Source organism: Ammospiza caudacuta, chromosome 5 (genome assembly GCF_027887145.1).
Source record: "Ammospiza caudacuta isolate bAmmCau1 chromosome 5, bAmmCau1.pri, whole genome shotgun sequence".
In the NCBI taxonomy this organism is placed as follows: domain Eukaryota; kingdom Metazoa; phylum Chordata; class Aves; order Passeriformes; family Passerellidae; genus Ammospiza; species Ammospiza caudacuta.
In genome coordinates, this window is record NC_080597.1 from 71,373,793 (window position 1) to 71,394,304 (window position 20,512).

Sequence of the window (20,512 nt, forward strand, 5' to 3'; positions counted from 1 at the left end):
CTCACAAAAAGGAAAATCAGAAATATCAGTGGAAAAGGGGATGTGCTAACTCTTGGAAAACATTACTGGAAACTGCACTGCCCAGGCTGAAATGTCATTTAAAGCCACGAGTGCCCCTTTAAGCAAAATATCAGCACAGGGAAGGAAGAACTAAAACCAGTAAGAGAGCAGCTGATAAAACATTGCCATCACATTTTCATAAATTATATCCCAGAATGTTTCACAAAATTGAGTAACAGAGGAAAATAGAAAAGATTTTTGTAGCACATTCGTTTGGTAAATGCAGGATAAAGCTCATCATGTGAGCTGAACTGTAAATGAGGGCCTTATGCTTTATAAAAATTCTCCTATTGTCCCAGGAAGGATGAGAGTCAAACAGTTTCAGCATGTAAGTCCTGTAAATAAAGTTAGTTAGCAGACAGGAATCAGCAGACTGTTTGGGGAGGAAAAAAAAAAAAAGAGAAAATACACTTTTTGTAGGAAAAATTTAGGCACACTGCTGCTGCATTTCAGACCTGACTTCATTACACTGTACCAGAGATTAATTGGACCCACAAAATCCAGCAAACAGCATATGACACCCATCTACCTTTGCTGCTTCAGCATCCTCCCAAAAATATATAATGCAGGATTTTAAATAGTACGTTAGCCCAGTTTCCTTTCATAAAGTCTTACAGAGAAGTTTAGGAAAATTCCAAAAGTAGCATACTGGTTGCCTCTGGGATTTTCCACTTAGCAATTTAATAGAAAATTACACCCCTACCCAATCTGTGAGGTTTCCATAACCTCCCTCGTGAATTTAATTTTCCAGCATATAATAAATTTTACCATTAGGCATATTTTCTGATATTGCTTCACCATTAAGGCTATTTCCCAATTTTTCTTTTCAGAACCCTCTGTGTGGTGTCTGGATGGCACCTTGCACTGAAGAATGCAGGTCTGACTATGTCCATGCACACAGTTAGGATACAAATTGCTACTGTTAGTATTCAATTTGCTTTCCTCCTGCTCATTTTATGTCATTATTCCAAGTGATAGGGTCGGTCAATATTACTGGAGCTAACAGGATTCTCCTGGGTACTCTGAGGAGACCAAGGCAAGATCTGCATTTGCATCTGTTCAAGTAGGCGTATGCAAGTATCACACAGTCTTCTCCTTGTCACAACACAATCTGACTACATGTAAAACACAAGATGATGATCGGAGCTGTGTTTGCAGTTATCAGCAGTCATAACTGTAAACGCCTGGGTCCTTTCTACACAGGCAACAGGCAAAAGCACTCTCGGCTGTAAAAAACTGTAAAAAAAAAAAAACACTCCACCCTCAGTGAATTTAGCACAGTGAGCAAACTGGAAGTGTGGCTGAAGGCGTCAAGTGGTGAATAAATCAAAGCACTAATTTCAGCTGTGTTTGGGCCAGCCGTATGGCTGCAGTGACCTCACGGTGACCGTCGGGAGGGCTGCCAGACGCCCTAAATCTCGCTCCTCTGGAGAGCCGAGACTCTCTTCCTCTTGCTAAGGCGATCCAGTTTTTGGCCGAGGGACTCCCTTCCTCTTGCTAAGGCGATCCAGTTTTTGGCCGAGGGACTCCCTTCCTCTCGCTAAGGCGATCCAGTTTTTGGTAGAGCTCAGCCCAGCTGGCGGCTCGGCGCTCTTCTCCAGGCCTCGGTCCATGACACCAGCGGACACATCGCTGCGATAATCCCTGTAAAACACGGCAACAAACAGGTGTTGCCATCGGTTCCTGAGGTTTACCCACTTCCGCACGCCAACTTCAACCCCCTCCCCGCCGGCCCTGGCCCGGTCCGGTTAAACACGAGGAGTTCCCCCCGCCGAGCCCCTGAGGGGAGCCGCGGGCAGCACCGCGGTGCCGAGCGGGCAGCGCCGGTGCCCGTGTGCGAGACGCGCGGCGGGAGGGGGACACAAAATGGCGCTGCCCCTCAGCCCCTCGCCCTCAGCCCGCGGCGGGGCCGAGTGGCGGCGGGCCGGCCCCGGGGTGGCGGCGGCTCCCGGCCGGCGGAACCGCCGCCTTCCTTCCCCCAGCAGGTGGCACCGGGGTCCCGGCGCCGGCGGCGAAGCCATTGCGGGCCGCCCTTCGCCGCCGGGCCGCGGCCGCGCAGCCGGCGGGGGGGAAGGCGGCGGCATCGCCCCCGCGGGGCTCCCCCCGCCGCACCCCGCTTTTCCTCAAAGTTCGGGGCGGGAGCGGGGGGGAGACCGGAGCCAACTTGTCCCGGATCCCTTTATTCGCCGCCGGAGCCGCCGTCTCTCCCAACCCCCGCGTGTATTGCTGATCGGAGGGACGGAGCTCGGTCCTGTGTCCGCCCCGCTCCTTCCTGCCCGCACCATGGAGTTCGCCCAGAGGAAGAGGAGCAGGAAATCCCAAAGCTTTAAACTGGTCAACGAAGGTAAGGCGGGGGCGGCCGGGCTTTGTTCGCTGGTCGGGGGCAGCCCCGACTTTTGCCCCGGGGGGAGCGGGGCGTTATGAAACGCCGGCGCCCCCGGGCCGCCGCTCCCTCCCGGCTCTGTTATTGAACTCCGCAATCCTCCGCCTGAACTCCCCGAAACCATTGCACGCCTATCTTTTTTTTTTTTTTTTTTTTTTTAATTTTATTTCTTTCTCCCCCTTCCCGTTTCCTCTTTCTTTTTTTAATTATTTTTTTGCATGTGTGTTACGTGTTGTTGCAAAACCACCACCTCAAGCCTCCCCACCACCACCTCAGGTGGACGTGTTATTTTTTTCCAGGCAGAGAACCTTGCACAAAATAAAGTTGGATCGTGTTTAGTGGTGAATCCTGCTTGGGCGGCGGGGGGGGGGAAAAAAATCGGGAAGCGAGCAAAAAATAATGACACTTGAGCAGCGACAGAGCTCCTTAGAATTCAACTCTTGTGGATTTATTGTATTTGGGGTGGTTTTTTTCCTCTCCTCGTCTGTGTACATCCTTGTATTTCAAAGAAAAGCTGAATCGAGATCGCTTTATTAAAAATCCACGCAGGTAATTAATTGTACGTGGGCAGGGGAGAGCCGCTGCCGTGTAACTTGTTCGCTCGGGGTGTGTTTGCTTTTGGAAAAGAGGATATTTTAAAAGGGATCGTGAGGGGAGAAATATTTGAATTCATGTCGGGCAAGAAGCACAGCTCTGTGTTTCAGTCTTCTTGTTGTTGTTTTCTTTAATTAAAGGGGGGAAAAGATAGAGCCGCTGGTAGGCATTTTCACAGGTGGACTTCCCAGCCCTAGGGATTTATTTTGGTTGGGGATTTATCCCTTCTCTAGCCGATGAGATGTTTTTGCCCTGATGGAATTGATTCGAGATCGTTTCTCCTTTTGTGTTCTCAAGTATTGGACGGGAATATCTCCATGAAACGCTGTGTGTGTCCTGCATGCCAAGTTCAAGGCAGGTGACTGCTTGGGTGTAGTGTCACGCTGGTGAAAAGGGGGACACACACACGAGTGTCAAGACTTGCTGTCTGAGGAGTGCTCTGCAAAAATTACATTTGAAATGAAGAAATTCAAAGATGGAAATAAACTCACTTGGTGGGAATAGTAAATAATGACTGGTGTATCGTGGTAGGGGAGTGTGGGGCATCGCACATGGTCCCTGTTAAAACCAGAGGGGCAGGGACTTGCCAGACGTGTCTGAAATGCATTGGAGGTCTGTATCCATTAGCAAACCCATCAAGGGTGTAATTTTACAGAGAACGAGTTTGCTTTGTGGGCTTTTGGTACTGAACATGCTCCCAACTTGGAGGCAGAGTTAGTGCATGACTGGGCTGGAGCATGGAGGGGGTGAAAGCAAAATGGAAAAATAAAACTGAAATTTTGCTTTTTTTTCTTTCCGTCCTAATGGGCCTGTAAAAAGAGTATTTGCCAAAAATAGGTTACTATTATGCTAATCTCAGTTGCCACTTCTTACAGGTTTAGATATGCCTCAGTGTATGAGACAATCTATTTAACCTTATTTTAATAGGTAAATCCAGTTATGATGGTACATTATTAATAATATTTTATCTGTGGTCTCTTTTTGGATGTAGAGAATCAAATACAAAGCTACACTAAAAGCATATGCTAGAGAGAAAATTATGTCTTTTTACTTTGAGAATGGAGGAGATAAAAATCAGGTTTTGTATGTGAGTCTGCACTCTCGTACTCTTTTCTATCACAGTTGATTAGAAAGATAATTATGTATAAACAGTTGTCTCTTGTTATTGGCCTTTGCCTCTTGCAGGAGTTACTCTGTAATGTCACAGGTTAGTGTTTACTGTTGTGAAATTGATACAGTTTTCCAGTGCCTGGACTAGAAAACTGTATCATCCAAGGCAGAAAAATGAAACCAAAGAGAAAAGGCTATGCTGTATGAATTGGTTGGTAACACACCATCTGCTATTGATGTGTGCCCATACAATGTTTATTCTGTCCCAAAAATGACTTTGAGCACCTTATCACAATGATCAATAATGACTAAATCAAGAAAAAGTCCATTGCTGTGCTAAACCACAGCCACCTCTGGGGTGAAATGTGGTGACTTTAAGGCAGCAGCTGCAGACCAGAAGAATATTGTGACCAGCTGGATGTACAGGGAAGTGCTAGAGAAGAAACTGAGTGTAATCTGTATATGTAAGGACCATGAGTCCCTAAGTCATTTAAGTCCTAGTTTCCACTTACTTGCTTCCACAGATCTTGAATGTCCTTGAGAGGATGAAGGTGCAGAGTGTGGCAGGCAGACCCTGACTGGCTGTGGCCATCAGGTGCCCTCCAAGCCACTTCATCACACCCTCTGCTCCACAGGACAGCTGGTGATCCTGGAAGGCAGCACAAACCCTGCCAGTTTAGTCTCATAAAAGAATCTTTTACTTCCTCTATGTCATATCTCAGACTTCACCTTTACCCATTTCATAGGCTGGGCGTGCTTGGGAAGCAGAGGAATCCTTTGTGTTGCACCTCATCCCTGACCTCTCCAGTTCTGTGGTGTGTTCTGGGTTGTTTCCCCCTCATTTTCTTCCCAGGCCCTTCCCATTCCATAGAATTGCTGTGTTAGGGTCAGTTTTAGTTTACATACTGGGTTGTTCCTCCTCCTGTGCCTTTGAGACAGTTGTGCTGTACAAATAAACACACCTAAGAAAAAAGTGATTTCCAGGAGACTTTTCCAGTCCTGTGCCTGTTTGGTCAGAGGTGCAGGTGTGCTGCTTATGGAAGGAGCTGCTTCTGGTGCCCTCCACTTGTGTTACACCTTTTTAAGTGAATCTCCCCAAAGTCCCTTCCATGAGTTAATCTCTGCCTCACTTTTTGTGAGGCAAGTAAACATAAAACCAGTTTAAGGAGGGAGTAGCTGAGAGCGTTGGGAACTGGGAGGGCATGGAAGGAGTGAGGTGGGGAGGTGGCTCTTTCAAGACACTGCATATATTGTTCAGTCTTGAGTGATTTGCTGAAGGACAGAGTGTGTGCCAGTAACAGACGCAGAAATAGCATCCACGAGAGCTGCCCTGAGTGACTTTTTTTTTACTTGGACTTACTATTTCTCTCTGTGTAAACAAAGCTCTGGTTTTAGTGAACACCTGCCTGGTGCTATAACAGAGACCTTCACAGTAAAATATTCTTTTATTTAAAATAGAAACTCAGTGGTGATTTTTTTTTTAATATCTTGTAACATCTCTGTATATGAGATGCCAGTGCTAATTCTTCAAGTCATTACAGGCATTAATTTCTAGAGGTGAATATCCTAAGGTGTCACTGATCCTCCTTTCTTCAGAACCGGGAGGCCAGTGACATCAGTATGAGTCAAGCTGAGCAATAGAGCCCTGGTGTACCTTGCTGATTCCTTACTGAGGTGAAGTTTGAAAGTTTGCCTTGGTCTCTGGGAAGGTAAAGTTTTTATTATAAATCTGCTTTCCTTCTGTAAAGCAAGAAGCCAGATAATTGGCATCTGGTGGGATAATTTGCTGTGAAAATGAACACAGTAATTTAGGGCAGGCATAGCTATTCCCTAAAATCTGTGAAATATTTGAGCTGAGTCTCTCCAGTGTGAGCAAAGGTTTTTTAGGAGGTGCTGATACAGAGCACATTTTCTGTGGTTAATTTGATGTACATGAAATAAACTGCAGATATATTGATAAACTGTGTTGTAAAACTGTAGCAATGTGTTCAGTGTTCATTTTTTCCAGATCACTTGAATTCTAATTTTTTTTATCGTTTTTCATTCCAGATTACCATCATGAGATATATAAGATCTCTGACTACAGCAATGATGTTAATGGGGAGACCAAAGAAACACAACCAGTTTTTTTAGGTATGTGCTTGTGTTGATTAATTTTCAGGCAACATTGCGTGGCCATTTGCAATTAGGGAGGAAAAAACCTCTGTGCAAGCACAGAAAGTGCCTGCCATTGTTTAATATGACATTCTCTTCAAGACCCTTTTATTCTATGAATTGCCAATATATCCTTTATTAACACTGCTAAAAGTTGTAATTTCAGACATAAATGTTTATTAGTGTCTACACACAGTGCTAATTATCACTCACTCAGAGAGCCAGATGCTGACTCTGCAGTTTTGCGGCTCTGTGCTCACCCCATTTACATTGCATATTCCCTGGCATGCTTCACTGGCAATAGTTTGTGTAATTGGGGTATTACATCTTTGACATCTGGATAACAGAAATTCAATTTCCAGGAAGCTGCTATTTGTTTGGTTTTGCTTCTGCCTTGGGTGGGATAGAGGATTAATGTGCTGTCTTAATGTAATGTCCTTTCACCTCTGGAGCTTGCCTGCTAATCCTGGCATGGCAAAATTAAATTAAATCAACAGTTAAAAATGTGTAAAGAAAATACAGAAGTAATATAGAGTCTGCAGCATGATATGTATTACAGCACATCAGTGACTGTCTATCAGTGAACCTTTACCTTTCTTGTGTGCTTTTTATCCTCTATAACTCCTCAGCTGCAGAGTGCTTCTTCCTTTCCTGCTTCTATCCCCTTCCAGTTGCATCCAGGGCCTCACCTGGATAAAGCCCCTCTTGGCAGGCTAAATTCAGAGAAAGAGGGGCCAGTTTTTTGAGCTGTATAAAGCAAGCTTGTGAACACTCTGTTCAGGCTTTGGAGAAAGCAGATGCCATTGCACCAAGAAACTTGGGAATGTCTGCCTCTCCTTTTCAGAACCAGGAGCCAAACCATTTTTGTGGGGTGATTTAAGGTTTCTGGAGCCTGTGTTGCCTCCTGGAGCCAGCAAGTAGCATTGAAATGTGGGAATTGGCACCTGAGGTTACTCTGCATGCAAAATGCCTTTGTCTCCTAAATTCATAGTGCCACATCCTCTTCTAGAGGTCAGAAGCAAATGGCAGAGAATAGGAGGATGTGTTAACACAGGTGTTGGAGCTGCCTTAAATTCCCTTCTCAGCTTTTCACCATTTGAGCAAGTGTTTCTTCCCTACACCCATTTCCAAGGAGAAGCAAAGGCCACTGCTGTGCTCTGTGTTTGGATTTCATGTTCTGGAAGCACTTTTGGTGAAGTCCGATAAACCTGATGGAGTGAGCTCCACCACAGGTTTACTTGAAATGCTTTTTCTTCCAACTCTAAAGTCATGAGAAGTCGTTCTAGCAAGAATTAGGCATCAGCCAGGGTGCTCTAAGAATGTGCAGAAGTCTGTGCTTTGACATTTGTGCTGCAAGTCAGACCCACTGATCTTGATTTTGGCTTGGTTGTGTTGTCCTTAGATTTGTTTGGGTTTTTCTTTTTTAGTAAGTCCAGCTTTTCATTGTGACTGAAAGTGTTCTGGCATTTAAGTGCCTGAAGTTCACCTATTTCAAGAGTCAGTCAGAATTTAACCTTTAAGAATGTGAATCCTATCAAGGATCTTCCTTATCAGGTACAGTCAGGGTGTAATCACTGCTTCACTTGGTTTCACTGCTTTATGCCAAAATTTATCTGTGGAGGATGTTTATTCCAACTTGGTGATTTAGAGTCAAGTTTGTTCTCCAGTTTAAGTGATCCATGGGATCAGCAGCTGAAACCTCAGTGTGATGCAGCCTTTAGTATGGAATGGATGCAATGATACAGCATTGAAACTGTTACTTTTAGGGAAGGTAAAATGTTGGTGGCAGTCCAAATGAGTGAAACTTTCTGACTAATGGGATGTGGAAATTGAGCACGTTAACTCAAAACTGCTGTTGAGAAAAGGGGAGCTGCTAGGGTAAATGAGTAAATCGCAAGAATCCAGTTTGTTTAATTTACAAATCAAATAAGGATGAGATGTTAAGAAGGACCTGATGAACCAAAATGATCTTTTTTGCACCAGCATAGATGGGCAGAGAAAATTGGAGAAAGCTTCAGTGCAGTTAAAGGAACATGGTACTGGATATGAGCTCTGTGCTGCAATGGTGTAGAGTCCAAGTGCTGTCTGAAGAGAGCTTGGGAAGTTTTCTCATGTAGTGCAGTGCTGGGAGTGGGGATGGGGTGGCTTGTCCTCTCCCCCAGTCCTTTGTTCTGATAAGATGATGAACAAGAAGTCACATCTTTCAAATGAAGGACATGCTAACCACAGTCTTTACAAGATTCCAAGGGAATGTGGAATATCACTGCTATGTTTTGTGGATGAGGACTGGCATGTCGTTTGTTTTGAAGGAAAGGGCTTAATTATCTGGTACCAGGACAGGCTGCTCAGCCTGAGAAGGAGGCTTAATGCAGAGTGAAATGCTTAAACCTCAAACATGGGTGAAATTTAAAACAGACCTGACTTCCATTTTTGCAGTAGTCATAGGGCTGCTAGCCCAGACTTGGTATTACAAGCCCTTGAAGGGACCATGTACATTTGTGTCTTGTGGACAGTGATGATTAAACTTACACTGTCTATTAAAAAAATCTTTTGCATAAACCATATAGTTTTTTTTCAGTCTTAATATTTTTATTACCAACACAAAAAAGTGGAAATACAGTATACTTCCAGACTGAGTGTTTTTACAATGCTTTCAACTTGAAATTCAGGCTCTATGTTTGAAAGGTTAATGCAGAAAACTAATTATATTATCCTGGTAATCAAATGTGTGATGAGACATTTGTCTGTGTAATTAACAGTGAAGAACTTTTATAGTTTCATAAAATTGCATGCTATGCACAGTGTGCTTGGAGCATTTGTTTTGAAGAGATGTCCAAAACAGAGATGTTTATGACTGATATAAAGTGGAACTGAAATGTGCTGTAATGCAGGTGTCTGTGCATTTTACAGCATTTCCCATTGTTGGAATGGAAGGCAGCAGATTAATAACTTCTCTGTGTCAGGGTAAAAATAAATAATGTGTTCTTGGAGCAGGGGAGCAATGCATAAGTTACTCACTAATTTCAAGAATTTATTCTGTCCCAGAAATTATATCCTTTGCAATTTATTCGCAGAGAAAAAGTTGACTTAACAAGTAACTTTACAGACTTGTGTTACTGTTAATAGGATTATATCCCAAGTCTGGTTGTTGCAGTAGTGGCTTCTGTAATTAAGACTGCATAGAAGTTTATTTTATGTATCTGTGTTCTCTAATGATCTAACTTGGTGAAGTATTTCCCTTTGGGGCTAAAGCATGGTCTTGGATATTTCCAAGAACTGGGGGAAGTTGATGTGTATCTATTATTGCTTCTTTAATTATATGACCCCATTAATATATACTTTTATTGAATAGTTGCTCACTTGTCCTTTCCCAAGTGCTTTAGCTGGCACAGTGTGGTATGAAAGTGTGTAACTTGGGTTTTTGTAGCTTCTCCAGTTGGGTGTTTTGAAAGTGTTTCACCAGGCTCTTCCAAAGATTTGCTTTGTTTGTGGTGGGAGTGGTGGCTGGGCCTCCTGGTGTGACCCAGTTTCCAGGGAAACACCCCCCAAAACCTGGATGGTCTCAGGTCTGATCCTGGGTTTGATTCTGCAAATTTCTTTGCTTACATTGGTGTTTATGGGGTTTAATAACTTTTGTCTCATGACAGGCAGGGTTATCAAACCATGTGTTTCTGTGCTGTCTTTGTAAGAGATCTGATTTGAGGGTGATCCAGTTTTCCTGCATATCTAATTCTAGTGCTTTGTGTGGTGACATGAACATAGCAAAGTGCTTTGAGGTGATGTTTTAGAGCATTGCTAAGATGCCTCAACTCAGACAGCTTCAATATCCCCACGTGTTAATTTAGCAGAGTCAAATTCTCCAGTTTGTAACTCATGCTGCTTGTGTGACCCTCTGACATGGTTCATGCCCTCCCTGCTGACTTGGGGTTTAGGTTTTTAATTTGCCAAGGATGTTGTTGCCTAAGTGTAGAACCTTGTATGCTGGCAGAGACCTGGGATCACTTTTTTGGGAAATGAGTGCTTACCCCATCAGTTTAGTTCATGGATGCCTGATTCCAGTTTTGCACAGAGAAGCCACAGTGAGACTCCACGTGATTGAGGAGACCTTTGCTCTGATAAGGAATCATGCACATGGATCTTCTCTTTTCCCCATGCTGACCTCTGCAACTTTCTCTTTCAGGACAACTTGTGGTACAAGATGACCAAAACATAGCTAGATTTTTGAAAATTAGGATTTGATGTGGGTGTAGTTCTTGCTGAGAAGGGATGCTGAGCTTCCCTCCAGGATAACTGTCTCTGATGGAAATACCTGAACACTGTGTAGCATTCCAAAAGGTGTTTTGGTGAGTTCAGCCTGGCTGAGCAGTGGAGATGTGTGCCCTGTGTGCACTTGCTTCCTGATTCCTTGAGCTGAATCAGCCCTTTACAGTGTTCAAACACAGCAGGAGAGTTTTGCTGGCCCCCTTCCAGAGAGGGCAGCATTCAAATGGCATCTAATAAATTGCAGTTTAATATGCTTAATTATATAACCCTTTGCACTTACTTATTATTTTTTTGTTGAGCTTTCACACCATATGCTTCAACTTCCACTTTTTCTCACCTCTGAAGCCTTGTTTCCACACAAACCAGGCTCCTGTTGTCAGCTCACATGTGCTTGTCTGGCTGCCTGTCACTGCCATTCCTACCCTTGCAACAGCTCCACCAATTTCAGCCTAGTTGGACACAAACTGAGATAAAAGTAACTTCAGTAAGAAGCCTGATCTAGGAAAAATCCCTGTTTGTATGTTCAACAAAGGAAAAAATTCCTTAGGTGTTTCATCTGTCCAAAAAAACATAAAATTAAACTATAATTAATAGAAAAAAAATATTTTCAAAGTTAACTCATGAATATTTCCCAAAATATATGAGAAACATAAATATTAAAAATTAAGGAAGGAATTGCAAAATACTGGACAAAGAGGACATGATGGTTATTTGGTTTTGTGAGTCGAAGGAAGGAAATATCAGATACAGACATTTGTCCAGCTTTAATTCTGTTCACCCATTTACTTTAAAACACACACATTAATACAGACATGGTTGCCACTTCTGTGATACTGGGATAAAATTAATGCTTGAACATATCAATATGGTCACATACAATTTTATAACAGTTTGCAGTGCTATGATAATATTTGATAAACTGTTCGGGGAAAGTATAACAAGGTGTTGGTAGGCAGTGTGATGTATTAAGTTTAATAAACATAGTAGTAAAAAGATGGACAGGCATAGAGGAGCAAAGAGTGTAATAAATAAATTATAATTAGTGTGTTGTTAACTGGAGTTGTTTACAGGCCTGTTGCTTCAGACAGCTGCACACTTAGCACATGGGTGCTACTGGAACAGTTTTCTGGTTTCCATTTGTTCCTTTGTCATTTTAAACATTCTTCCAGCTTTTGGAGCAGGAAGTTTTTATGTCCTGTAGACTTTCAGTAAGGAGATAGATTGAAATTAATTTTGAGGAAATTACTGTTTATGTTGTGTAGCATTTATTAAAGGGCTTTATTTTGGGTTTTGTTGTTGTTTTTATAAGATTATAGTCACATCACATAGGAAAAAATAGCTTGTTTGCAAGGGGTCATCGTGGAAACAACTGTAGCAGTAGTTATTTAAAATTGTTAATATGTTTTTGTTATGACAATTGACATCTCTGTATACAGGTTTCTAAATAGGGCTCTAACTTGCCATGTAAGTGTCTTAGTGTTTTGCAAGTATCTTCAATGGTGTCAGATAAAACCCAGGGATTTACATGGGGTATCCAAATGGCAAATCCTGTAGGCAGCCTTTGGAGGCATCCCCATCTCCTTGGAAATGGTGAGGAGCTCTGGTGTGTGTACAGAGAGAGGCTGAAGTATGCACCACTCTTCTCAGGCTCAGCATCTATCTCAGAAAGCTTTGCACAGACAGGTAATGCAGATTTCTATGTAATAAACTGTTTTTTCCCAGTGCTTCGTTATTCTATTTAGCATTTAAAAGAAGGCTGACTCTTCCACAGGACATACTAATTTGAATTGCTGTGTTTTCTCTGTGCCCCATCTATTTTTTTTCATTTTTAAATTACATGGTTATTATCTGTGAAAATTATCAGCAGTGGAATAACTGATAACAAAGTGCTGTCCTTGGGCTTTAGAGCTAATAGCTAAATGAGATAACCAGGGAGCAAGAAGTTAAAATCTGTCACTGGTGTTGCACCTATCTGCAGATTCAGGTGGTGTAACATCATCTGCTCTCCACTCCTGTGGGGAGGATGCTGCTGTTGCTGGTCAGCTACAAACTAAAAGCTGGAAAAAGGCATGATTGGGAGAGGAGAGATGTAAACTTGCACTGAAGACTAAGTCAGGTTTATAGTCTGTAGGATTTCAATGTGCTTTCTTGCAAAAGGGAAGACATATCTTAAAAACAAAACAAACAAAAAAAAATCCCTGAAAAAACGCTGAAAACTCAAACCCCAACAAACAAGCTTACAAAGGGTGAATCTCCATGTAAGGATCTACCTAATCAAAAAGATAAGTTTATCTAGGGTGCAAGTTCAGGGTTTATTGTAACATAAATGTAGTGGTTTTTTCTGTCTGGAGTTCAGTATGCTCATGTCACTGTATAGGAACACTTCTATATAAAGGAACAAGGGAACAGAATCAAGGCTGAGTAAGCTCAATTAACATTAATATTTTATGTAATTGGGGAAGGGAAATTTAATCTTTCTAACAACATGTCACCTGACCAGACACGTAGCACAGTCCCTGCACCCAGCAGAGGAGGTGGGTGGGTGGGAAGCTGTTTTGATACTCACACACATTTTGCCATTGAATACAAATCCAAACTGCCAACTTAAAACTCCCAGGGTGATGTTAAATGGCACGAGAGGAAGGGATTGCTGCAGGCTGTGGTGTGGTGGGGACATTTGGAGCTGGGATAGGGGCAGGTGCAGCTGCACAGGAGAAAGGCAGTGTGCAGTGTAGGGCTGGATCTCAGTAATTGGAGTCCAGTGCCACTCTGCAGCCTTTCAAGGTTGGGAACTACAAACAGTCAACCCCTGGCTGGGTTGGGGCCAAAAAGTGTCATTTTAAAGGAATTGGTGCTGTTACTGTTAATGAAATCATACCCACACACAGAAATCTGCAGGCAAACCAACAAAATAAATAAATACAGTGCAGAACTTCCTTGCAGAGGGTTTTTCTCACTGTGTTAGCTGGAGTGGAAATGGTGCTGGAGTGTTGCTGTACGGGGTTGGCAAACATTTTTCTAAGTTTGGACTGGAAGCTTTCTTGCAAGCCGCCCACTCTGCTCGCTGGATGGGGGTGGGCTGGAGCCAGCTGGCAGCAGCCCAGGGAACCGGTGCACCAGGTCAAGCAGGAGGTGCTGGGATCCACCAGAGGTTGGAGCACATTGCTCTGCTCCTCTCCCCTTCTGCTCATTCTCCTCCAAGAACAAAACCTCCCTGCTTTGGGTGTTCAGCACACCGGGCTTGCAGCAGTCCCAGCCACACTGAGCTTGGCCTGTGTTGGGGAGGGGTTTGCTGCTCTTTTAGCTGTCTGGTTTAGCAACGTGCACCTACGTTTAGGCAACTGAATGGTGCTATTGAGTTGATAAAATTGTTCACATGCCTGGAATTTAGCACAGTTTCAAGTACCTTGTTAAACCAGAGACGGCACATCTTGCATCTTGGGTTTTTGGAGAGGAGGTTTTTTTTCTTCTAAAGTTTCTTTTGTACAGTTGCTTTTCCAAAAATAGGTTTATTTAGGGAAGCAGGAATATAAATTGAGTAGAGGATACCAGGCATTATTGTATTAAGTATTCTATAAAGGAAGGTTGATTCATCAGTTTCTAGATCTTACTTATGACATTTGCTTAGGGTATTTGATTTTTCTATTACCAGTAAGGAAACCAGAAGCTTCTTTCTTCAGAAAGGGCAATGAACACTTCCTTATTACTCATGAAATGTAATGTATGCTTTAACAAGCAAAACAGGCTAGTATCTGCCCAAAACACATCTATTCATTGTGCAATCAGCAGTTTCATATGTAAAATTAATACTGAAATGGTGCCAGGCATATTAAGTATGCAACTTTTATTATTTAAATGCCCTGAATTTATTTGAAACAGTCACATTTTTCTGGTATGTATTTTCATTTTCTTTTTAGAATCTACATTTTTAAGATATCCAGCAATTCAGCTATCTGCAGTTACACACATATTAGCTACTGTTTAATTTATTCCTGTATAATCCAGTATTACTAAGTTCTGTGGAATAAGGAACTAATTCTGTTCATTAAAATCAATAGATGCAGTGCTGTTCTGCATGTGTGTGGTGTGGTGCTTTCTGTGCTTTTTTTTTTTTTTTTTTTTTTAGGATCTATCCTTGAGCATACATAAAGGGTCTGATCCTTTGGGCTTACTCAGGGAAAATGTCCACTGATGTCAATGCCTGAATAGGATCAGGCTCTTAAAAGGACAGTTTATTTGAAATTGCTGTGGCTGTTATTATTTCCTTCTGGCAAAAAATTAATCTTACTCATGAAAGCCTTAGAAACAACATCAAGAAAGCCAAGTTCAGCAGGTCTTTCAGGCATGAGAGCTGTCAGCCATGGCTGTGTGAAGGCATAACCTGGTACATCCCAATGACCATTCAACCATCCCTTTTCTCTCTCCTTGTTATTTATTTATTTATTTGCTCCAACTCTTATTGGCATCTAAAACCACTAATTGCTACCCATTACTGTTTTTGCTAATTTCCAGTGATAACTGTGGCTCTGTTTTCATTAGGAGATGAAAGCCGGGAAATTAAAAAACAAATTACAGGGATGAGAAGATTACTGAATGACAGCACTGGAAGAATCTATCAACGAGTTGGCAAAGAAGGAGAAAAACTGAAGGAGGAGCCCCAAGATTTAGATTTAGCCTGGGCCCAGCGCCTGAACTCCCCTGCAGAGTCCCAGGAGAGCCTTCATCCGTCCCAGAGCGGAGAGTGGAGTGAGCTGTCACCCCCAGGCAGCCATCTGCCAGGGCAATACGGAACCAGATCCAAAACATTCCAGAGTCAGGCTCGAACTGTGGCATCCAATGGTATGACCTGTCAGACACTGAGAATGGTGACTTTGTTCTCTGCTAAGTATCTGCCTTTGTTGTGATGATATATTGTAGCACTGCACTGAAAGCAGTTAGAGTTCAGAGTCTACAAAATGAGCACATAGTTATCACTTCAAAAAGGTGTGAAAGTGGGCACTGTACATTCTGCTACCATCTGTCTTAGCTTTTAAAATGGTGATGGAATAGAATTACTCAATGTCTTTACAAGTTTAATTTCTATACAGTACTTACTAAAACAGCTTTTGTCATTGTTATTAAATTCATGGCTAATTAAATGTCAACCTCTACCACTCCTCTTTGCTGTGAGTAATGTAGCACTGTTGTGACACCACTTGTGGAGCAGGATTCTACTGCCTTTCATAAAGGGGATGGCAGCAGCCTTATAACAGGACACTGAACTGCAGGTACAAAATTCCATCACAGCCTTAGGCTTTTATTCCAATGAGAGTATTGGAGAAAAGAGATGATGGAGTCTACCTGTGAACAGCATGTTCTAGAGTGTGGCCCATCCAGTACTGGCAGAGAATTCTGCCCTGAAGTAGATGGCAGTGTGCCTTTAAAATGCCTTTTTTATTATTAAGTCCCAGAGAATGGAAGTTTTGCTGCCAGATTAAAAAACTCTGCTGTCAAAACCCCACCATAACAATCTTCTAAATATGGAAGGACCCAAAAATTCATCACACATCTCCTTCTTTGTCCTCAGAGGCCCTGGGCACTGGCAGGGACAGTTCTCTGCATGCACAGAAGTGCCCAAGCCTGCATAGATTAGGTGCCTTGTTCCCAAATCCAGAAAGTAGGTGGAGCAGCACCTCTATCCCCTCAGGGGCCTGATTCAGCATGTGAGCTAAAATGTGTTGACAGGATTTGGCCCTATATGCAAGAAAATGTCAGCTTTGATTTTTTTATATGTGGAGGAAGAATTCAGTTGACTTATGATCTCTTACAGGTTTGTAGTGGTCAGTGGGACATGGAAGGGTCAGGTTGAGCAACCTCCTGGGCTGGACAGGAGAAATGCCCAGGCTCCCAGCCCTTGGGGGAGCAGCCCAGGAGGCACCTCCCTGTGCAGCTGTCCTGCTGCTGAAAGGAATGCAATCTTTTGGGTTATTACATAAAGGAGGGTGTGGGCCCTCTCCTCTGGCCGCCTTTGAAGAGACAATCTGTGTAGCAGTTGGGTTTGAGGTGTCTGCCTCTGATGGGGATTGTGATCCTGACTCCTGCTTGGGCTCCAAACCCTGGTCTCTGGGGAAGAAAAACTTGTGATGCATTTCTGAGCAGCAAGAAAAACTTTTGATACATTCCTGAGCCCTGAAACTGCTGCTCACCCAGTACAGAGCTCTTCTGGGCATTTTGACAGCTTGATTCCCCCCCATCCCTTGCATTGAGAGCCTGAGCATCAAACTCAGTATTTTAGATATTTTTCAGAGGATGGACAAAGTTCTTAAAAGCTTGGTGTAGAAATGCTGAACAATACTTCAAGGGAGGTTTTACTCCTTGGTTCTTACCATGGTGTTTAAGTAACCAGAACAAAACTGCCAGACATAATATTACCTGGGGCTGTCAGGCTTAGCTCATCACTGGGAAATGTTCAGGCATCTGTAGTAGGTGATCTGATCTGAGTCCAGAAACTCTTTCTGTCCACTGTGGATAGATACTATATTAAAAAATGAAGATCTGTGTTGTAGGCCACCTGAACTGCTCAAAGTTGAATGTAACAGACAGGTCAAGTCCATCTCAGTGGTGCATTTACCTACTCACAGGGTGAGGTGGTTCAAGGAGAGGCTGGAATAAATGTTTAATAGGTGCTGGTGTAGAAAACATTTATGAGAAAGTTTTTGACAGTGATGCTTGGAGAGGGTTCCTAGAGCAGAGGCTAGACAGAGTAAGAGAAATAAAGTAGGGATTTAATAAAAAGGCCTTCAAAGGGCACACTCTGGGCAGTGCAAGAGTCTGGCTGAGGCTACACCCAAGATGGATGAGAGGTCATGAGTTTTTCACTCTTTTATAAGTTTGGTCCATTTACATATTGGGGTTAATTGTCTAATCACAGCTTCAGGTAATGAAGTCACATTCTCCTAGTTTTGCTCCCCCCAATTTGCTTTTGTTCATACTTTTTGGGGCCTGGAAAAGGATTTTTTTGTCTTACTAAACTGTGAAGAGAACTTTCTAACACTCTACATGAATTTCAGAATTATATACTAATGCAGTACAAAATCTGAAAAATGAGACAGCTAAAACTTAAGGCATCAACAAAAATAAAAGAGGAACAGGGCAAGCCTAGACATTGCTGCAAAAGAGGGAAGAGTAGGAACATATGTGAAAACCAAAGGGATTTATTCCCACCCAGACTTAAGGTGCTGGTTCCACAAATCAGGGTGTCAGGTAGACATCTGTGACCCACTGTTTTTAGTGAAAGCCACCTGGGACTACAATGAGCACCATGTCTGTCCTGTTATAGACAGTAAACTCACACTTGAGTTTCATTTCTTGTGTTCTGTACCAAATCCAGCAGTGATACAGCAGCTGAATTGTTTTTGGGCTGCATCAAGATAATTTTCACTGGGTAGCTCTTGCATGCTTTTCCAGTATAAACTGGTGGCAATGTTAGTTACAGTGAGTGAATTCCCTCTCAGCAGATCCAGCTGGAAGAAAACACTGTCCTGGGCTACTTGCTGCTCATGTGGGGGAAGCAACTCCTGTACTTGTGGCATCTCCTTCTCTCACTCACACAGGCAGGTATCAAATTTGCCTGCTGGCCAGCTTCCAGGAGAGAGGGAGATGGCTCTTTAAAGACTCCTTCATAAAAATAAAAAGTCTGATCTCCTTTTAAAATTAAAAATTGATTTATAACAGTTGAAAAGGGCTGCTTTTGTCCTCTAAAAATGATAAAGATAGTGCTTAGAACAATGACTGAGAACACTCTACCAGATATTTCTTACAACACAATAACTGATCAGAGGAGGGAGGATAGAAAGAAAATAAAAAACCCTCATGAATATGTAAGGAGTCAGTAGAACCCTGCTTTGATTTAAAATATTGGTGGTCTCTTTTCCCATTCCCAGTACCTATGGTAGATTTACATGGGTAATTTCTATCAATGCTAATGGGGATTATAAAGTAAATCCCCTATGCCTCAATGGGAAAATAGACCCTGTGGTTTTCCATCAGGAGCCTGTGTGCCTGTGTGTTTTCATTAGGAACATGTTACATTGCAACAGGAAAGATGCACAGGTATTTACTGATACAATTTCTTCAAGTTTTCACATGCAATTCACCATGATGTAGAGCCTTGGTTAAGAAGGAAACAAAAGCCACCAACCCTGTTTCCCCCCAGAGTCCTTCAGATATCAGTTCCAGGTGAAACCACTTCCAGAAGCCCTCTAGAATATTGAATCCTGATCAAGAGAAAGGACAGGCTTCATCCCAAGGATCTTTTAGTCTAAAACAACTGAGAAAGGACTGAGGGAAGGATAGTCTTACTTTGTATTTGTCTGTTAATAAAACTCTTCTAAATTCTGGGGCTCCCATTTCTGGGTAGCTGTTTATCTTACTGAAAGGTAGAGTTATGCTGGTGCTATTAAATTATAAGTTGTCTTGAAATTCATCTACTTAAAACATGTAGGTGTATTGGTGGAGCCAAGATGAGGGATTCTGATTAATCTGCTGCAAAGCTAAAGATAACATTTTTTTTTTTTTATCTCTGTACCTGTAACAATGGGCTAAACATTTTATGGACCATTGAAAAGGTAAAATCTCATCCATGCCCCAAGGAACTTCCAATGAATAGACTGTGTACAAAGGAAGGGTGAGATCAAACTAGGCAGAGTCCTGCTGAGTCAGAAGCCTTTTTGTTTCATTTTGAGATTCTCAGCCTGTTTTCCAAGTAACGTCTTAGTATAAAAATAATTTTATTTGCAGCTGAAACCTTTGAGAGATGAAGCCAGTGGTTCTATTGCATTTGCTAGATTTGCAGGGATTTTGTAAACTACTCCATTTATCTTAATACAATTTTAACAGATTTTATCTATGTATATTTTAAAGTACCAAAATTTGTAATTGCAGGAGTGTGGAGTATCTAAATATTGGAGGAAAAGAGGAGTGTGCCACCCAGAAGATGTCAGCTGTCTTTAAGTGATGCATTAGTTTGGCTTTACAAGCAGCTCACCTTTGGAGTGGGACCAGGAGTTTGCTCAGCTCTGATAGATGTTGCTTCAGGTCTGAGGGATTGTATGGAAGGAGGCAGAGAAAAGTGCCTGGTGGTGGCCAAATTTTCAGTTATTTCAAATGAGGATTAAAGTCAGGGGATCTGTGTGGGTCTGACATCAGGGGTCTCTGATGAAAGAACACAACCCAAACCTGAAAAGATATTAACCTGGTTTGGCTTCAGAGGAAAGCAGAAGTAATAATGAAAAATGTGAAGATTTATAAGTGGAGATTAAATGAATTGCTTCTGTTCACTTTAGCTAGGTAATGATTAAAGGGCACCTGGTAAGTGTCAGGCTGCAGAAGAAAAAGGGAAATACTCTGGCTGAAGTCCACATGGGACACCAAGTGAGGTTATTTTGTTAGGTGCATTTGTACCTATCTTCATGAAATGGTCATCCCTCCTCCTGCAGTCTTGAGCAGTAAAACAGCCATCAATTTAAATCATTGTAAGGATATTTGGAAAGGAAAGGAAGTGCATCCCATCTAGCCTCAGCTTCAACCAGATACTGTTAGGTGTTTTGTTAAATTTTGAAATTTTTATTTGCAGCTAGAGATAGCTGTCTAGGGATACAGCTGTCTGAAGCTAAAGTGCAGGGTACAACTATCCTGCAAAGTTTGAAATCCCTCAGCTGTTACAGCCTGTTCTAATTCAGAACAAAAAATGCAAAATTTCTGGAAAGTAAAGCAGTAATAAAAGCACTGCTGAGGGCCTAGAACTAGAACTATGTGAGTTCAGTTAAACACTAATAAGAATTACTAGAGAAAAGGAATGTCTTGAACTACTATATTAATTTTCAAAGGGAAACTCTGGAAGTGCCATCTTGTAGGTCACAGTGGTGGAAAACATCATAGAAAACAATCCCACCCTAGCAAACAGAAGAG

At 42.3% G+C, this 20,512-nt stretch overlaps 1 protein-coding gene across 2 annotated transcripts in view; it reads left to right on the forward strand.

The window, feature by feature from the left end:
• The first annotated feature begins 2,096 nt into the window (after window positions 1-2,096).
• Window positions 2,097-20,512, forward strand: part of BEND7 (BEN domain containing 7) — a 46,584-nt gene continuing 28,168 nt past the window's right edge. For both annotated transcript variants that reach the window (XM_058805078.1, XM_058805079.1), the window contains exons 1-3: window positions 2,097-2,404; window positions 6,197-6,280; window positions 15,104-15,403. In XM_058805078.1, coding sequence (XP_058661061.1) covers window positions 2,344-2,404; window positions 6,197-6,280; window positions 15,104-15,403 — 445 coding nt within the window. In that variant the 5' untranslated portion in view covers window positions 2,097-2,343. The remainder of the gene's footprint in view (window positions 2,405-6,196; window positions 6,281-15,103; window positions 15,404-20,512) is intronic.